The sequence below is a fragment of the Mixophyes fleayi genome, chromosome 1, assembly GCF_038048845.1.
Source record: "Mixophyes fleayi isolate aMixFle1 chromosome 1, aMixFle1.hap1, whole genome shotgun sequence".
In the NCBI taxonomy this organism is placed as follows: domain Eukaryota; kingdom Metazoa; phylum Chordata; class Amphibia; order Anura; family Limnodynastidae; genus Mixophyes; species Mixophyes fleayi.
This window is the reverse complement of record NC_134402.1, coordinates 442,287,019-442,305,853: the sequence shown is the minus strand read 5'-3', so window position 1 is coordinate 442,305,853 and position 18,835 is coordinate 442,287,019. Positions and strand designations below refer to the sequence as shown.

The following is an 18,835-nucleotide window of genomic DNA, read 5'->3' as shown; positions in this document are numbered from 1 at the left end:
TATTAGAACTGGATACCAAACATAAAGTGAAGATATTTTCATACATACAGAAGACATTCCCCAGCCTGAAATGATTATTCTTATTAACCTTTTGCACCAACATAACAAGAAGCGCTTGACAGAGAATGTTTAACCATTCACATTAGTCAAAATAGCTGATAGCCTATAGCGCGGGTGCCACGGTGGCACTGTGGTTAGCATTGTTGCCTCACAGAGCTGGGGTCACAGATATTATTCTCTATACATTCTCCTGTGTTTGTGTTGGCTTCCTATGGTCTCTCCACCCTTCATTGACATCCCAAAAAAAACCATACTGAAGTTAATTGGCTCCTGACAAAATTAACCATAGTTTGTGCGATAGAATTTAGACTGTAAGCTCTAGAGGTGAGCGATTAAATATTCTCTCTACAGCGCTGCCTATGATGTCACTATACAAATAAAGATTAATAACGATAATACCATTGTTTGCATTCACCCACGCAGCAAATGTGGATACAGTTATGTCAAGATATGGCAACTTTTACCTATATATCTCTGTGAATATTATCAATAGTTTCTCTATGTTTTAAGTTTAATGGCTCTTTAAGGGTTCCTCATTGACAAGTTGGATTTTTACACATAGTAAATGCTCTGTATTTAAGATCCTGGCTGTTATTTTACAGAATTGATAACAGAGTGCATTAAGGCAAAAAACATTTTCTGGTGTAAAATCGTTTATACTCCTGTTCCCGTCAGTTCACAGGGAGAAACATTAGCATGGCTTTGCCACCTTGAAATAACTAATTAGCCATTTGACATATCTTAACATCATTTGTAGCTGCACAGGGACGGTGTAATTACATTGTACACTTATGTACGATGATCTAGTGATTTTTGCAAACCGTATAATGAAGACTTTGCATTTGAAGTCGTCCAGGCCCTTAAACCTGTCTATATAGAAGCAGCGGTGTTCAGCTAGGCCCCCTCTTATTTCATTTCGAGTAGATTACAGCCTTGGAGTTAGTGAGAAAATAATAGCATAGGCTGGGACTGTGGTTGGCGAATCTCCTGCTGATAGATGGCGAGTTGACGTGAAGGACTTAGCTGTGATCTGCAACACCTATTATTAATCCACCCGGGACCCAGAAATGTCAGTCACAGAAGGAGAAAGAGGCAGATGGAGAGAGGGATAGAAGAGAGAGGATAGACCTGTGGCTCTCTGCTGCTGTGGAACCACAAGTATCAGCATTTCCTGACAAAAATTATGGATATAAGCACATCAAGCTGCTGAGGAACTAAAAGTGCCAGCATGCCTGGCAGCCAGAGCTGGAATGTCCTGCTGCCTTGTGTCCCACAACAGCTGAAAGACCACAGAGTGTTCAGTCTGACATACAGATAATTAAGTAATTCTGTTACAAGGAAACATTGTTATACACAGAGAACTATATAATCTAGTTTTGATTTTATTAGTGTGTATTTTATGAAGCCCGTCCAATAGAACGTTGGTGAGTCTGCTGTTATAGTGGATTTGAATGGGATATGAGCACCTTATTGTATTCAATCTTCATCTTATAGTCATCTGAATTGGGCGGGGATAGAACATCCTGTAGCCAATCAGAATGGTCACAGCAGCACAACATTTTTAAGAAGGTAAATGTGTGATCTGGTTGGAGAGAGTGACCTGTCCACTCTGGAGATTGTGTTAGGGAGGACAGGGCTGCATGTGACAGGGGCAGTGACAGGATGTGAGAAGGGGAATGGAGGCAGCAGGAAGCCACAGACTGATAGTTATATGGTGGAAGTAGCAGGGTCCCCCAGCAGCACAGAGTATATCAGGAGATGAGTGATGTGTTAGTGAGGACAGGGCTGTATGTGACAAGGGCAGTGACATGATGTGAGGGGGAGAATGGAGACAGCAGGAAGCCCTAGTCTGAGAGTTTTATAGTGGAAGGAACAGGGTCCTCCAACAGCACAGAGTATATCAGGAGATGAGTGATGTGTTAGTGAGGACAAGGTCGCATGTGACAGGGGCAGTGATATGATGTGAGGAGGGGAATGGAGGCAGCAGGAAGCCCCAGTCTATGAGTTATATAGTGGAAGGAGCAGGGTCCTCCAACAGCACAGAGAAGTAATATGAGGCTCCTGTCACACTGATGCTGTTGTGTCAAACATACATCTATATAAAACATACATCTGACTCGTTGATAAACCGCAGATATCACAGTTGGGCCCACTATCCTTGTTTAACCAGTAATGTGCTATACAAATATTGAAGCAACATGCTAGAAATTAAGAGCATCATAACCATGAGGAAAATTTATCATTAGGCACAATAGGCTTGTGTCTAGAGGCAGTAGAGGCTGAGAGACAACTCTTCCCCTATATACTGCATATATATATATCATTAGCAAAGAAAAATTGCCAAAGTAATGAGTTTATCTGGGTAGCAGCTACAATATTGTACTCTGTGACAGGAACAGCAAAGCTGCAGAATATTCTATCGGAACTGTCCATTTACTGGACGATGTAGGACTTCACCCAGGGTTGTTTGCCTATGGGCATTTATTATTTTGTTATATTACTACCATTTTTGGGTGCTAATTTTCTTTCACTTTTTCTATATGAACATTGGTTTCCCGCGTGCTAACTTGTAATCTCACATTATACCTCACTGAACTTTCCAACTTTTTTTTTTTAGAATTTTATTCTGGAAACTTTATTGCACACTAGGGGAAAAAAAACAAAAACAAAAACGCAGTATTTTGCATGCAAAAAATAATATTGTAAAAAAAAAAAAGCTGGAGATTTTCAGGATAATATTTTGCACCTCTTGAATTATTTATAAGCTATGGTAGAATTCTAGCACCAGCTCAGCTGCATTCAAAGTGTTGTAAAATCCTGTTGACCTTGCAAAGAATATCCTTTTTTTGTTAACGGGATCATGTCATGTCGGTCTCTCTAATGGAGATCAAATCTAGTAAATGATATAGCAGGATGTTTCACTCATGCAGGCAAAGTAGCTTTTAAATGCGAGGTGACACAAATGGCTTATATCTCTTACTGTCACTTGTTGTGCTGGATGGAATATATGCTATGAACAAGTGTCTAGGTAAGGTAAACATTATTCTCAAATTATCAGGCTTAATATCTCATAACAGATGCCCAGCCCTCATTCATTATACTTTGTTTGTTTTTCATTTTCCTCCTCTGTTGAGCTTCTGAAGGTTCTAAAAATACTTAGATGCATCACAAATACTTTCATTATTCTCAATACATTCTTATCCTTGCTCTGTTTTTGTTTAAAACAGATTAGAACACTTAAGTAGATGTTAGCAAGCTGAGCCCTGATCTTGGATATGTGAAGAGCACAGGTGATTAAAAAGAGGATTGTAAGAAAAATCTGCACTAAAAGCAATAATTAGCGAAATATAAATATATATATATATATACAAGTTAACCCGTGCATGATATTCATGCATTTTTTTATCAAATAATGTTAGTATACCAAATTTCAGGTCATTCGGATGAGCCCTTTCTGAGAAAATAGTTTTTTCCACAGTCCACCTTTCCGACTTCTGAGGCTGCCGGGGGCTGCACAGTATGTGCAGGTCCGCTCGGCAGTGACAGGCAGGGACAGTGTGCTGCCCGGCTGCTCTGATTGTGTTTAAAACACAGCAGCACACTGTCACTGCCAAACGGACCTGCACATACTGTGCAGCCGTCAGCAGCAAACCCCTGCTAGTGGGGGGCGATTGCCCCGATCGCACCCCCCTGGATCCGCCACTGTACACATGTATGTTCATGAGGTAAAATTACCTCACGAAAATGAGTTTGACCCATCAACTCATCAATAATGTCAGTATACCAAATTTCAGCCATTTTTGAGGTTTTTTTCCCACACACACTAAGAATTTAGTAGGTCAGTGTATAACTCTGCCCAGCAGGTGGCGCTGCAGCTCTTTTTTATTTTTTCCACACACACACACAGACAGACTAACACGCCACTAGACATTTATATATTAGATATATATATATATATATATATATATATATATATATATATATATCTATATCTAATATATAAATGTCTAGTGGCGTGTGTTAGTCTGTCTGTCTGTGTGTGTGTGGAAAAAATAAAACCCAGCTGCAACGCCACCTGCTGGGCAGAGTTATACACTGACCTACTAAATTCTTAGTGTGTGTGGAAAAAAAAATTCAGAAAGGGCTGAAATTTGGTATACTAAGATGTTTTTAATTTGTTAATTTAATTTGTTAATTGTTAAAAGTGTTTATAAAGATTTAAAAACAATATATATATATTTCATGAAGGAGAAGTGAAAGTTGGGAATGGTTGGTGGTTGCCGGGGGTGACAGTGGGGAGTGGTTGGTGGTTGCCAGGGGTGACAGAGTGAGAGGAGTGTGATACTCAGGACCGCTGAGAGAAATCCCTGTGTCTGGATAGACATCTGGATAGATGTGGCGATGAAAATGAAGGATGAGGTGATGGAGAAGAATGATGAGGTGATGACATGTGGACAAAACCACGTTAAAAAAGGGCGCTTGCATCGGGAAGTAATGCTCTTCCCCTGAGGAGGCCTGGGCTAGGGCCCAAATGCATGACAAGAACCGTTTTAACACCTTAAGTAGCTTGATTTCACTAGAATGCATGAGTATCATGCACGGGTTAACTTGTGTATATATATATATATTTATATATATATATATATATATATATATATATATATATCTATCTAATATATATTAGCCTAGCGGCGTGTGTTAGTCTGTGTGTGGAAAAAAAAAACAAGCTGCAGCGCCACCTGCTGGGTGGAGTTATACACTGACCTACTAAATTCTTAGCATTATCGAATATATAAAAGTAAAAGCCTAGCGGCATGTGTTAGTGTGTGTGTGTGTGTGTGTGTGTGTGTGTGTGTGTGTGTGGAAAAAACTATTTTCTCAGAAAGGGCTCATCCAATTGACCTGAAATTTGGTATACTGACATTATTTGAAAAAATTTTTTAGAATAGTGAAGTCAGTTAACTTCCATCATCCCCTCTTCCCCCTGTGGGAGGGGTAGTAAAGGCTAAATTTACGAGTTGAGGGCTCAAACTCATTTTTCTGAGGTAATTTTACCTCATGAACACATTAAAAAGGGCGCTTGCATCGGGAAGTAACGCTCTTCCCCTGAGGAGGCCTGGGCTAGGCCCAAATGCATGACAAGAACCTTTTTAAGACCTTAAGTAGCTTGATTTGACTAGAATGCATGAGTATCATGCACGGGTTAACTTGTTTGTATATATATATATATATATATATATATATTTAAATTATGTAATTGAAATTAACAAATAGTGAAGAAGGCATGCATGCTTAGTAGAGATGCTCAGGCTCGGTTCTTCGAGAACCGAACACACCCGAACTTAGGGGATCCGAGTACCGAGCCGACTCGATACTGTCGCGCGTCCTCCAAATTGAAAACGAGGCAAAACGTCATCGTGGTGTCGTCGGATCTCGGATCACGCGAGTTTTGAATTCCTTTTAAAACATCATGGGGGGTGGGAGGGAGGGCAGACCCCCATTTATCTTTTCTGCCACTGCTGTGTTAATGTGTCCTAGATATGCTAGGAAGTTCAGTGTGTTTGTGTCATTGCTCTGTCGCTTACCATCCAGCCAGGTCGCTGCAGTCTAATAATATTGTGTCCTGTGAGGTGGTCTAAATTGACTGCAAAATTATGTGATTTTAGCATATTTTAGTTTTTTTTAGTTATTTTAGTTTTTTTTCCAAAAAAAAATCCAAAACACACGAGGTTATTTTACCAGAACCAAAACCAAAACACGAAGATGATCCAGATCCAAAACCAAAGCCAGTTCACGGGGGCATCTCTAATGCTTAGCAGAATGGGTTGTTTCATGCTAATCAAACTTATACATAGATTATTCTTATAGATTACTGAGTTAAACAACTTGTACACACAACTTATAGGAACAGATATTTTGGTCACTCTAGACCAGGGGTGGTTGAAACCCAGTCCTCAAGAGCAGTGTCGGACTGGCCTGCCGGGGAGCCGGGGTATCCCCCGGGAGGCCCTGTTGCCTGATAACCCCGCCCTCTTTGTTGGTGAGGCAGAGCAGAGAATTACCGAGTTGCGGTCAGTCTACATATGAAACGGAGACTGTCAAACTAATCCCTGCCTACAGCCAGCACGTGAGAACACTTCCTGCTCCTGAGACAGAGAGAGGCAGAAATGCTTCACAGTGACACAGATCTCAGATTACTCCTTCTGCTGTAGTTGCAGGCGTCCTGTAGTCATAAAGTTGCCATCCTAACTGCAGTGTGAGTCCGTGTAATCAGTAAGTAATAAATCGTGCAAACTTCTCTAGAGCTCTTCACTGTGTGACCTCGGAGGGAGGGAGATAAATTAGAATGGCTTCATTGCAATATATGTCTTCAGTGCCTCTATAAAAGGATCCTATTGCAGCTGACCAATGAATGGATTCCTAATAAACTAGTAACCAAATTCACTGTTTATATCATGTTCCATGTTTATTTGTTTTCAATCAATTGTGGGACTCTATTCCCTATAGAAGCATATCTTAATCAGAATAAAACACATTCAGACAGTTAGGTCCTTATAGGATTGCATCTGCTATATGCTTTAATATTAATGTTTTGCTTTTGTCCTTTGTAGTGGCATTGGATTATTATTGAGTGTACATTTTGTGGGTAGATCATTTTTTAGAGTCCTGTTTTTATTTGCCAGTGTCTAGAGTGTAATTAGATTTATGTAATATTTTAAATGTGCATATATTTTTATGCTAATAATTTTGTGGTCTCCATAGTGCTTCATGGATATATTAATTTTTAGTCTATACCCTTATATTGTGGTTTTCATATGATGAATGGTTGATCTCTAGTACTGTAGTATAGCATTTGTTTTCTGTGTACACTATGAGGGGAGAGAACACTAACCACAAAGAATGGACAGCACACAAATAGCTGATGATGATTGATTGTATTCAATTCATCCCTCCCCTTTCCCTGTCTCCCCTGTTTCACACAGTGCCCTCCATGCTGCATTTGCTCCCCTTCACTTACTTTCCTATTGACTTCTTTCTTCTCTTCTGTCTTTTCCTTCGCGGCTCCTCACTGCAAATGTCCTCTTTTTCTTTATGGACCATACTAAGGTGCTATACGTTGTCCTCCATGGCCTGACCCCATCCCCTTTAATGACTGACCACAACCCCTCTTACAGTTGGCCACACCCCATTGTAGTGGGCCCCTACCGCTGCATTTCCCCCGGTGGGCCCTTCATGTCCCAGTCCGACACTGCTCAAGAGATACCAACAGCTCATGTTTTCAGGATTTCTGTCTGTAGAAACTGGTGGGATAATTACTGACCAAGAAAAATAGATTAACTCACCTGTGTGTGATTAAAGAAATCCCGAAAACATGAACTGAGGACTGGGTTTGAGCACCTCTGCTCTAGACCAATAGAGCCCCAAATAATTGTGAGTAGGACCAAAATCAGCAGCAATCTTGGATCAATATCTGACAGGGATGCAGCAGATGTTGAACAGAACTGCCTTAAAAACAAGACACTGATTTGCTATTGCATGTCATTCACCAGGTGCCAAACGGGATACCTTGGGAACTCCCTGCCTAATCTGAGTAACAGGCAACTGGATCCATCCCAAATTTGTGGACTAAATAGATACATGATGGTATCCAGCTGGCAAAAGCCTAATGTAAACACAGCTGTCTGTAAATGCTAAGAAATACTAAAAAATCCATTTCAATGTATGCACAGCTTAATAGTTTATAGTTATTTATATGTAGTATTGATTCTGTATGTATATAAATTTAAAGGTGCAATCCCATGTGTTTCTTTAGCATAAACAGATGCATGGAGTTATCATTTTTCTTCCAGCTGCTATTAATGATTTACAACTTGCTACATATTACCACGGCAACCACAGTCACTTGACATATGATTTAGGGAGCAGAAAGGCCTTGGAACACCCCTCTCCTCAGCATGCACAACTTATAGCTCAAGTTACGCTCTCCTCCTGAATAAACATTAGAGCTGAAACCAGATGCCTCCAGCTGACAGACTATTGCTTGCAGTGGCAGCTCTGTATATATCACAAACAGAGCGATTTTGCAAAGGGAAGATCGAGACATAGTGGAAAATGACTTCACGTTACTTTGTGCTACAAAAGTACAAAACTTGCTGTTAAAACAACAAAACCAACTGCGGTATTGTAGCATTATTATTGTTTTATTGAATTTGGTAGAAAGACAGGCATGTTCCAAATACATAAAGTGCCGACAATAGGTGGTCCTATCGACCGGAGGGATTTCTTCTCTTTTGGTCCCCTTTACATTGGCTGTTATATCAGTGTAAGTGCAGTACATTTGAAGTCTAGGCAACAGGTTTGTCAATTGCTAAATGGGGACGTCTTCTCACCATGTTGACTAGTGGTAGTCCAATCTATTGTATGGGCTTTGTGAACAAGCCTATATTCTGATCCCATAATGTACAATAGACTCATGCCAAAGGCCACTTTCTAGGTCCCTGAAAAAAATATGATGTTGTCCTCCATTGATCTACTTAATATATTAACATTGCGGAAAAAAACCTCACCGGACAACATTTTACAAAATTATCTCATTTCAGATAATCGATGATCGATAACGTACTGTACATTGGTTTGTGCAAATGTCTATGTCCATTTTACATACATGTTCATCCTTACAAGACCATTGTCAGCCACATAACAAACATATGTTATTGTTTTCCTATTTGATTGACAATTTACTTTATGTACGATTTGCGCAATAACTTTACTTGCAGTTATTTTAGAATTTTGCTAAAGTCTTCTTGTTATTCTGACGGCTGCTTTCTTCTCGTTTAGGGAACGAGCATTAAACACATCACAACCTGTAGCCTTGCAGCTAACGGTGGGGAATCTGAAGCCAGAGGAGACGTACTCCTTCCGCATTGTAGCTTACAATGAATGGGGACCTGGAGAGAGCTCACAGCCAGTCATAGTCGCGACGCAGCCTGAATGTAAGTACACGAACATCCATTTATTTATTTATTACCATGAGAACACTGGCTCCTTGTTTTACAGATAGGCTTTGTATTAGTTTGTTAGTAAAATATTCTAAAAGGAGCTGAATATAGCATTTGTGTGACATAAATGTTGTCACACTATTTGGATTATATTCTGTATCACTGTTTGTGTATCGCTGGGATACTGTAGAATTTGAACAGTAGTTAACCCAAATTCATTGCTCAGGTTATCCCAGAGACTGGAATTATTTAGTAAATGGCTGTACCCATTTTGCAGAACCTTCTCACAATCACATGCCTCCTTTGTACAACAATCAGAGCTCTTCTGGTAGGAAACCCTCATGTGTCCCCTGACCAGCTTAAACCATATTCCTATTTATTGGTTCAACGTACTTTGGGATAACTAATGTTCTATCTGAAAGCATAATCTACCTGAATAACTGGAGTTTCAAATATACAAGGTGTTAGCTACAGAATAGTGAAGTTGAAGGTTAGGTATGCGTACCAATGTCTAAAGACTCATTACTTGCAGTCTCCTAGGTAACACAGGTAGGCGGCTTTAAATCCAGGGGTATGGCCAATGATTTCACAGAAATGTTCTGTTTTCATTTTTTAGCTTTTTGATATGTCTCAGAAATGAGGTCATCAACTGTAAGTTGTGATGCACTATTTGTTTGCAATAAGGAAGACAGACACAATCACTTTTAACAAAGCTTTAGGGGTATATTTACTAAACCGCGGGTTTGAAAAAGTGAAGGTGTTGCCCATAGCAACCAATCAGATTCTAGTTATCATTTATTTAGCGCATTCTGCAAAATGACAACTAGAATCTGATTGGTTGCTATAGGCAACATCTCCACTTTTGCAAACCCATGGTTTAGTAAATATACCCCTTAGTGTCAACTCAAGGTAATACCGATCAACTTTAGAATGAACATATGATCAAAATGAATGATAGATGACATTACACATGTATTAAAAATAAAAAACAGCTTTCACAATGGTCTAATCTCTTTAAATCTCCGCGTTAGAATAGATTGAACACTTATTGTATTTATTCTATCTATTCGCGTTTGATTCGGCAGTTTATATAAATTGCACCTTTTGATAACGCTCATAAGGAAAATTATATCACACGTTGTAAAAATTCTGCTCAACGAAAAGTAGAATAAATAAAATCCTTCACCTGGAAATCCTCTCTTATCCTTATTAGAGATCGTTCATTCTAGACTAAGTGCATTTCTTTTAAATAATCATCATAATTGTAAGAGGGTTTTTTTCAGAGCGAGAGATTTAATCTTTATAAACTCACTCTTCCCTCCCTGTGGTTTTTTAATGTCTAATTTTACCAACGCCCAATAAGTCGTCCTTTCAATCACCGGAGACAGAAGACGTGAGTAATCTTTGTAGGCCACATGCAGCGAGCGGAGTTATTACTTATTTTCCATTTTTCACTTCTTCAAAATGTCAAAAGAATAGAATAATTAAAAAGTGAATCGTTTTAATTTAATAAGTAAATGTTTGAATAGTTGGTTCTTTGGATAAAAGTATTTAAAAAAAAAAAGACAATAATCTACATTTATTTCTTATGTTTGCAAACTCCAAGAGATTAATGATGCAGCTCAGTGGGATATATATTGTCACTTTTTGTTTAATAACAATGATTATTAGCAGAACGAGCTACTTAGATATATTTGTTTATACATAAGATGACAGAACTAAATAACAGTTTAAACTCGTTCTTGTATCTGTCTAATCCTTTTGGTATTAACATAAACATGGCTGTTTCTTTCATATATGGTGTCACAATTTTATTTAACTTCATTTAAATCTAGAACACTGAGTTTCTGAATGTGAGTCCTAGCATCAATTTCTTACTTTACAATCTGGATGCCCATAGTAATGTGTTAGGGCCTGATTCATTAAGGAAAGTTAAGTAAAAAAAAATGAGTAGGTTTTCTCCTGGACAAAACCATGTTGCAATGCAAGGGGTGCAAATTAGTTTTATATTTTGCACCTAAGTTAAATACTGTCAGTTTTTTCATGTAGCACACAAATACTTGATAGCTTATTTGTACACTGAAATTTAAAGTTGATAGTTGTGTGCTACATGAAAAACAGACAGTATTTAACTTAGGTGCAAAATAGAAAACTAATTTGCACCCCTTTGCATTGCAAAGGGGTGCGAGGTAGCAATGCTAACCACTGTGCCAAATACTCTTTGCAAACCAGAAATGCAATATAACTTGTTACAAAAAGGTTCTATTCTAATGACCGGAGACTACTTACTCCATTTTTTACTAAACTTTCCTTAATGAATCAGGCCCTTGATCATTATCTTAAACTACCAATGTGAATTTAACAATAAACAGGATGCAGAAAACACAGGTGTGCTGTAACACCTCTGACCAATAAACTGTGAGGATGCTTTCTGCACATGTTGCCTATTCATCTGGTTAATATATACATATATATATATATATATATATATATATATATATATATATATATATATATATATATATATCCCAACGCCTCATTTAGCAATGCAAACCTCTGCTGCTCTTACCACCGTCTTGCTTTGTAAATCTATGAACTGCGACGGAAATCGAGCTACACCTTGTACAAATTGGGGCTCATGACACCACCAAAATGATTCAGCACCACTCCTCGGCCATTCTGCACTTTGTAAACGAGCCCTGTTGTTTGATATGCATATTAAACCCCAGCTGTTCTTTTTTCTGGTTACAAATGTCTAATCAATACACCGATCAATAACATTACCTAAAGCTTTATTTATTTATTTATTTTTTTAAAGTCCAGCAATGCCAGGGAGTGTGATGAATAGACAGCAGTGCATTGTGGGCCTTTTCAACTCCAGCGAGGGATAAGAAAGGGATTGTTAATGTATCAGCGGGATAATCACTCAGTGAAAGGGGGCTGCTTGGTGAAATAGGATTGGAGGCCGTTCCTCTTCTCCCCTGCAGGCCTGTCTACACCCAGCTGTTTCTAGCAGTCTCTCAGTGACGGGTTTTTATTCAGCGGCACAGATAGCTGTGCAGGGGGATGGCAGGGGTTCAAGAACATTTGGAATCATTGTAAATGACGAACAATCAGGTGTTCAGCTTATACAATGCTAATCAGTTTAGAATTAACAGATCCTGAGCAGTTCATTCTGTAAATAGTATTATGTTGCTTTTTTTTTTTCATCAGAGCCGACGTTCACACTTTTAAAGGGGTCATACCGGTATATTTTTTTGCCTGTAGTGGTTTTTATTTTTATTATTTAAGTCGTTACTAATTTGTATCAGACCTGCCCCATTGGAGCCTGAACTCTAATTTCCAAATTTAGTTAGAAGCCAAATCTACCTCTATGTTTTTGGGATGTAGGAGGAAACCCACATGGTCACGGGAAGGACATACAAACTCCATGCATATAGCATACTGGTCGCATTCCGACCTAAGGTTACAGTGCTGCGAGGTAGCAATGCTAACCACTGTGCCAAATACTCTTTGCAAACCAGAAATGCAATATAACTTGTTACAAAAAGGTTCTATTCTAATGACCGGATAAGGGAGGGGGATGTAAGAGAGTACTATTCAAGCTGAAATCCTCAGCTCACATGTAGATAGGTTATAAAGAACTCTAAAATATGCTTATTTTGCCAGACGGCAGAAATATGAATAGCAATAATTTACTAATCGTGTTGGTTTCAACTGGGAGACATAATTATGATGGTCAAGATGGCCCTGTCTAGATGACCTTACAATCTGAGAGGTGTGGGGACACTTAATGCATAAGGTAATGCAATAACAATTGTTATTGGTGGTCAGGAAAGTGAATGTGGCTATTATAAGGCAGCGACTTTATCAGCCATAAAGTACTCATTGGCGACTACCAGTGTTGCATCATGATTGGATGGAGGAGAGACGGCAGAAGGCGGAAACACACAACAAATCACAAAATCGTGTTTGTTGCTGGAAACAGAGCCAGGCGTTATGTTCTTTATATCCTAAGGTAACTGCTATAAAAAGTTGAACAACTCAGGGGCTTCCTTGCAGCCCCATGTATCAATCCACAACTCCCACTACTGCAGGAGGTAGAAAACGGTGCTACATAAACTTATCACTGTATGTTTACTCTTACAGCAAATGTATGGAAGGCATTGTAACTGAAAGCGGGAGTAAAAGAAGAACTCCACTACCCAGTACCGCATCTGTTCGTGCTATTAGTAATGTCATGTCTCATACAGTGACAAACAGGTTTCACTGTGTTTAAGCCGTCATTTTATGAGGAAGGCATGACTATTGCCAGGTACTGGGGGTTAGAAGTGGGATGCTGGTGGCCAAGAGACAAGATGCATATAACTTTTGCAAAATTAATTTTACAACTGGCAACAATCGATTGATATTAAACTGAATGCCTGAATTTACAGTTTGGCCCCAGTATCATAGACCAAATAGGCAAAGGGCAGCACAGTGGTCTAGTGGTTAGCACTTCTGCCTCACAGCACTGGGGTCATGAGTTCGATTCCCAACCATGGCCTTATCAGTGTGGAGTTTGTACGTTCTCCCTGTGTTTGCGTGGGTTTCTTCCGGGTGCTCCGGTTTCCTCCCACACTCCAAAAACATACTGGTAGGTTAATTGGCTGCTAACAAAATTGACCCTAGTCTGTCTGTGTATGTTAGGTAATTTAGGCTGTAAGCTCCAATGGGGCAGGGACTGATGTGAATGAGTTCTCTGTACATTTTAGAATGACATTGTAATGTAGGATAATTATGAACAAGTTGCTATAGGCATGCAGATGATAAAGATTGTGTGTGGTTATATTTCATTATATATCTGGAGAATGAGAAGAGGCCAAGTAATGTCTAACTTTATTATCTCTTTATTTTTCTCTGTCACACTCAATAAAATCTCATGGTAATAATATGAGGTGGCATAAAACTTGGCTATATTTTCATACTACACAGGGATAGTAGAACCAGCAGCATTTGTGTTCCCTGGTCTGCACCTGAATACAATCCATAAATTAAAATTCTGATGCTACACTAAAAGATGACCCTATTAGATATCAAAGTGGAGGTTAAAATTAGACATCAAAGTAGAGTTTCCAAACCAATATAATAGATCTATATTAAAGTACAAGTCCACTGTTTGTAGGGAGTGGGTTCTTGGGGGTGCATTGTAAAATGTAACCCATAATCTACATCTAGTCATTCGCTACAGATGCAGTGTATCTAGCCTTTGCACTCCTCCCAAACTTTTGGGCTACAAAAGGGTGAGGCTTAACAGAGTGGGTGGAGCTTTATAGAAATTTGCCCATTTGTGGATGAGGGTTTTGCGAAACTGGGCGAGACTTATTTTGGCCCATTTTCGGGATTCTAAATTTTGGGTGGTATGACTGTCTTTCCCGTGGATTCTATATTTTCGCCGGCGGGCTGATCATATTGGGTCATATTCGATTGGCTGCGCTTCTGTCAAAAGTAACGCAGCCTGCGCACTGTTACCGTTATTACGGTAATAGTGAGCATAATTACCGTTAGCACGGCAATTTTAGCGACACGAGCAGAAATCAGTGTTAAAATTACCGTATTAGCGGTAATATGCTTAACGCTGTGTTGTGTCGGGGGGAATTGAATTCCCCCATTGAGTCCTCTCTGTATGTTCAGCCTCCTATTGCTGTGTTACAATCACGACATTGCTCTACTGATGTCGACGGATGACGTGGTAGAGGGGGTCAGGCGCACACAGAAGACTCCCAGTGAGTAGATTTTACAGTTACCCTTTAAAAAAAAATCCTCAAATCTAGGTTTATCCTTTATCCTTTATCCTTTAAAGGAGATCTAGTTGTGGGTCACTATGTGCTGACAAAGTAATTGTGTGTGTGTGTGTGTGTGTGTGTTCCAACAACAAGTAAATGTCTATACAGTGTAATGCTGTCATAGCATATGCAGGTTTGGGCTGTACCTTGAAGATCCAGCATGTCGGGCAGTAGATATTATGAATATGCATCTTAATCGATCAGTTTGTCTAATGATAATAGAATATCTAAAGGGAGGTAACTTTTTTATTATTAATAAGATATAGCACATGTAAATAGCATGTGTATATACTCGCGAGGAAAATTTATTTTTATATATATATAAAAATATATATATATATATATATATATTCAGACATGAAGAGTTTGTATTGGCGATGTATTGACGACTTCCTTTTGTATTGCATGAGTCATTTGGACAGTATTGCACGATTTAATGCCTCACCTTCCTTTAAAGGCCATTTGTACTTTAGGAAATGTCCCTTTAAACTTACAATCTCCCACCCTTTGTTTGTATACTATGAGTCTCTCTCCTTCTGGGCTGGGGACCTTGAGGAAATTAGGCTTTGATGACGGAGGAACCACCATTAGGTCAATGTGTTTTAAAAAGTTAAAATATATTTTAGTACAAACCATATCTATATATTAATCTCACCTCATACCAAAAACACTCCCGGTTGTCTACTTCAATAAGGGTTGATTTACTAAACACGTGAATATTACTCCAGCTTAGCGAATGAATGGCCCATCCAGCAGCCCCAGGGCCATAACTAGGGCTGTGCGACAGGGGCGACCGCCCAAGGCGCAACGCTGAAGGGGGGCGCAATTTAGGAATATTTTAGATTCATTTAGTTAAAATTGAGGGCTAGGGGGGCGGCATTTGTCTTTCTCGCCCCAGGCGCTAAAATTCTAAGTTACGGCTCTGAGCAGCCCAATCAGCCTCGGAGAATCTTTTTTAAAAGGATTTTTAAGTTTTGTTTTCTAAACTGATAGGGAGTTGGAAGCGGATACAGATTAAGCAACATTTATACCGTTAATCATCTCCTTATTCTGAACACAAATAAGTGGGGAAATATTAAATTGAATTTCTACATTTTATTTATCAATGTCATTGGTAAAAATGAAAAGGCGCCATTTGTCTTTTCCGCTAAAAGGGTACACACAATAGATTCTTATTGTGAAATAAAAGTTTGTAGATTGTTGCTTATTATAAAAAACACATAATTAAACAATCCCCAGTCAGCTGTAAACCTCAGTCTTTCATTTAGTGTTCATTTAGGGTGACATAATCAAATGGGATTTATCAATTAACATGAAGGCAAAGATCTAATTTTCTAGAGCTTTATAACATGTGAGAATCATTCTTAATTGAAGTCATTCTCAAACTTCTGCTCAATAATTTAATGTGGAAATCTATTTGTCTTACCCTATTTATCTCCAGAGTAGATGGATTCTGCCAAGAAGTTAATGAACTCCTTATCTTTTAAATTCTGAAAATGAAAGAAACTTAATGCAAACTGTGACTCAATCATTGCAGAAGTATTGTCCTGATGCAGTAGACAGATAGGATACAGTAAATTGCGCTTTATCAGTGGCATTATAAATAATCTCTTGTCAGAGACTAAAGATTTCGTAGCAATAGCTTGATGGCAAAATATAACGGCGTAAAATGAGATGTGTGTCCGAGTCTGTTCATACTGCAGATGTTTTCTTGGCACTAGACGTAAACATTGGAATACTGGTTCATACAGTCTAAAAATATAAAGAAACAATTTATGATACTATTTCATGAAATCGATGGAGTTCTTTGCTATCTGCACACATGAAATATTAAGAATTTTACATTTATAATGTACCTGCCAGTTTTATTTGGAATGCACTTGTCGACATAAAACTGATTTAGAATGCCACTTAGGTGGCAGTGGCATTCTATGGAAATTAGAGTGAAGAGAGAGCTTTGGCAACATTCTAGCAGTATAAAAAGAAAGATTGGTTCTGTCAGTCACTGTGTTTTTCACACAATTATGGATTATTCATATAGCACCACCATATACCACATCCATGAACAGAGAATATTTTCCATTCACATCAGTCCCAGACTTATTGGATCCTACAGTCTACATTTCATAACACGCACACGCAATAGGGTGAATTTTAGACAGCAGATGATTAATCAACCAGTATGTTTTTGGAGAATGTGGGAGAAAACCGGAGCACCCGGAGGAAACCCATATAAAAATGAAGAGAACATACAAAATCCACACAGATAGGGCTCTGCTTGGGAATCAAACTCCGGACCCAGCACTGGGAGGCTGTATTAACAAATTTAAAGTCGACTGTATAAAATGTTTTCTCAGAGCAATATTTCTACAAAGAATATAAAAAGTTCATGGTGCTTAATATAAATTATACATGATACATGATGGCTCAGTGGTTAAACCTCCTACCTCACAGCACTGGGGTCATGAGTTTGATTCCCGACCATGGCCTTATCTGTGTGGAGTTTTTGCGGGTTTTCTTCAGGTGCTTCTGTTTCCTCTAACGTTCCAAAAACATACTAGTAGGTTATTTGGCTGCTGACAAAATTAACCCTAATCTGTGTGTGTGTTAGGGAATTTAGACTGTAAGCTCCAATGGGGCAGGAACTGATGTGAGTGAGTTCTCTGTACAGCGCTGCGGAATCAGTGGCGCTATATAACTAGTTGATGATGATGATGATGATAGACGTACAAAAATGTTACTGACTCTTAGAGCATTTATGTCCCATTTACTGTGGCCAATTTCCAACTTGCAAACAACTTTCAAGTATAGATTCACAACAAGTCCTTCACCACAGTAGTCATTGTTCCATAGAGGGAAACAACCATTCAAGTTGCTTACAGGGCTCTGATCATACGATCGTATATGTACTTATTAACCTGTCGCTTTGGATGAATAGATGGCCCAAAGAGACGTATAGATGGCCTAAAGGGATGTGCAGGGGCTGATTTGCATCCCTCTGCCCACAATGCCATACGAGAGGATAGAATTCCTATTTGTTTGGTTTTGTGGAGCAAAGTTGGATGTGAATATCGTCTACTTTAAGAGAGCTTTTCATGTATTTTATGACCCTTACTCTTCTCTCTACACACCTCCTCCCTGGGTGAACTCATCAGCTCCTTCGGCTTCAGCTACCACCTTTACGCTGACGACACTCAACTATACCTCTCCTCTCCTGATCGCTCTCCCTCTCTCCTCTCTAGGGTGTCCGCCTGCCTCTCTGCCATCTCCTCCTGGATGTCCTCTCAATTCCTCAAACTTAACCTTGCCAAAACTGAGCTCATAGTTTTTCCTCCCTCTCATACCTCATGCCCTTCTGCCCTCTCCATCACTGTCGACAACACCTCTATCTCCCCTGTCCTCCAACTTCATTGCCTTGGTGTCATCCTCGACTCCTCTCTCTCCTTTGGCCCCCACATCCTCTCTCTTGCTAAATCCTGCCGCCTCCAGCTGCGTAACATCGCTCGCATCCGGCCCTTCCTCTCCCAAGATGCCACCAAATGCCTTATCCACTCTCTGATCATCTCCAGCCTGGACTACTGCAACCTCCTCCTTACTGGCCTCCCCCACTCTCATCTCGCTCCCCTTCGATCTGTTTGTAACGCTGCCGCTAGGCTTAATTTCCTTTCTCGCCGCTCCTCTTCTGTCTCCCCCTCTACCTAGCCCTTCACTGGCTCCAATTCCCCTTCAAAATCCTCTTTAAGCTCCTCACACTCACCTAAAAGGCCCTCGCCAACTCCACTTCACATCTCCACCCTCCTCTCTATTCATGCTCCATCCCGCCCTCTCCGTTCTGCCTCTAACCGTCGCCTCTCTTCCCCCCTTATAACCTCCTCCCATGCGCGTATCCAAGACTTCGCCCGCGCTGCCCCCCTCCACTGGAACAAGCTCCCTCCCTCCATCAGAACTTCC

The 18,835-nt window shown here is 39.6% G+C and overlaps 1 protein-coding gene across 2 annotated transcripts in view; it reads left to right on the top strand.

The window, feature by feature from the left end:
* DCC (DCC netrin 1 receptor) overlaps nt 1-18,835 on the top strand; it is a 605,048-nt gene that overhangs the window by 431,295 nt on the left and 154,918 nt on the right. For both annotated transcript variants that reach the window (XM_075185502.1, XM_075185492.1), the window contains exon 9: nt 8,899-9,053. In XM_075185502.1, coding sequence (XP_075041603.1) covers nt 8,899-9,053 — 155 coding nt within the window. The remainder of the gene's footprint in view (nt 1-8,898; nt 9,054-18,835) is intronic.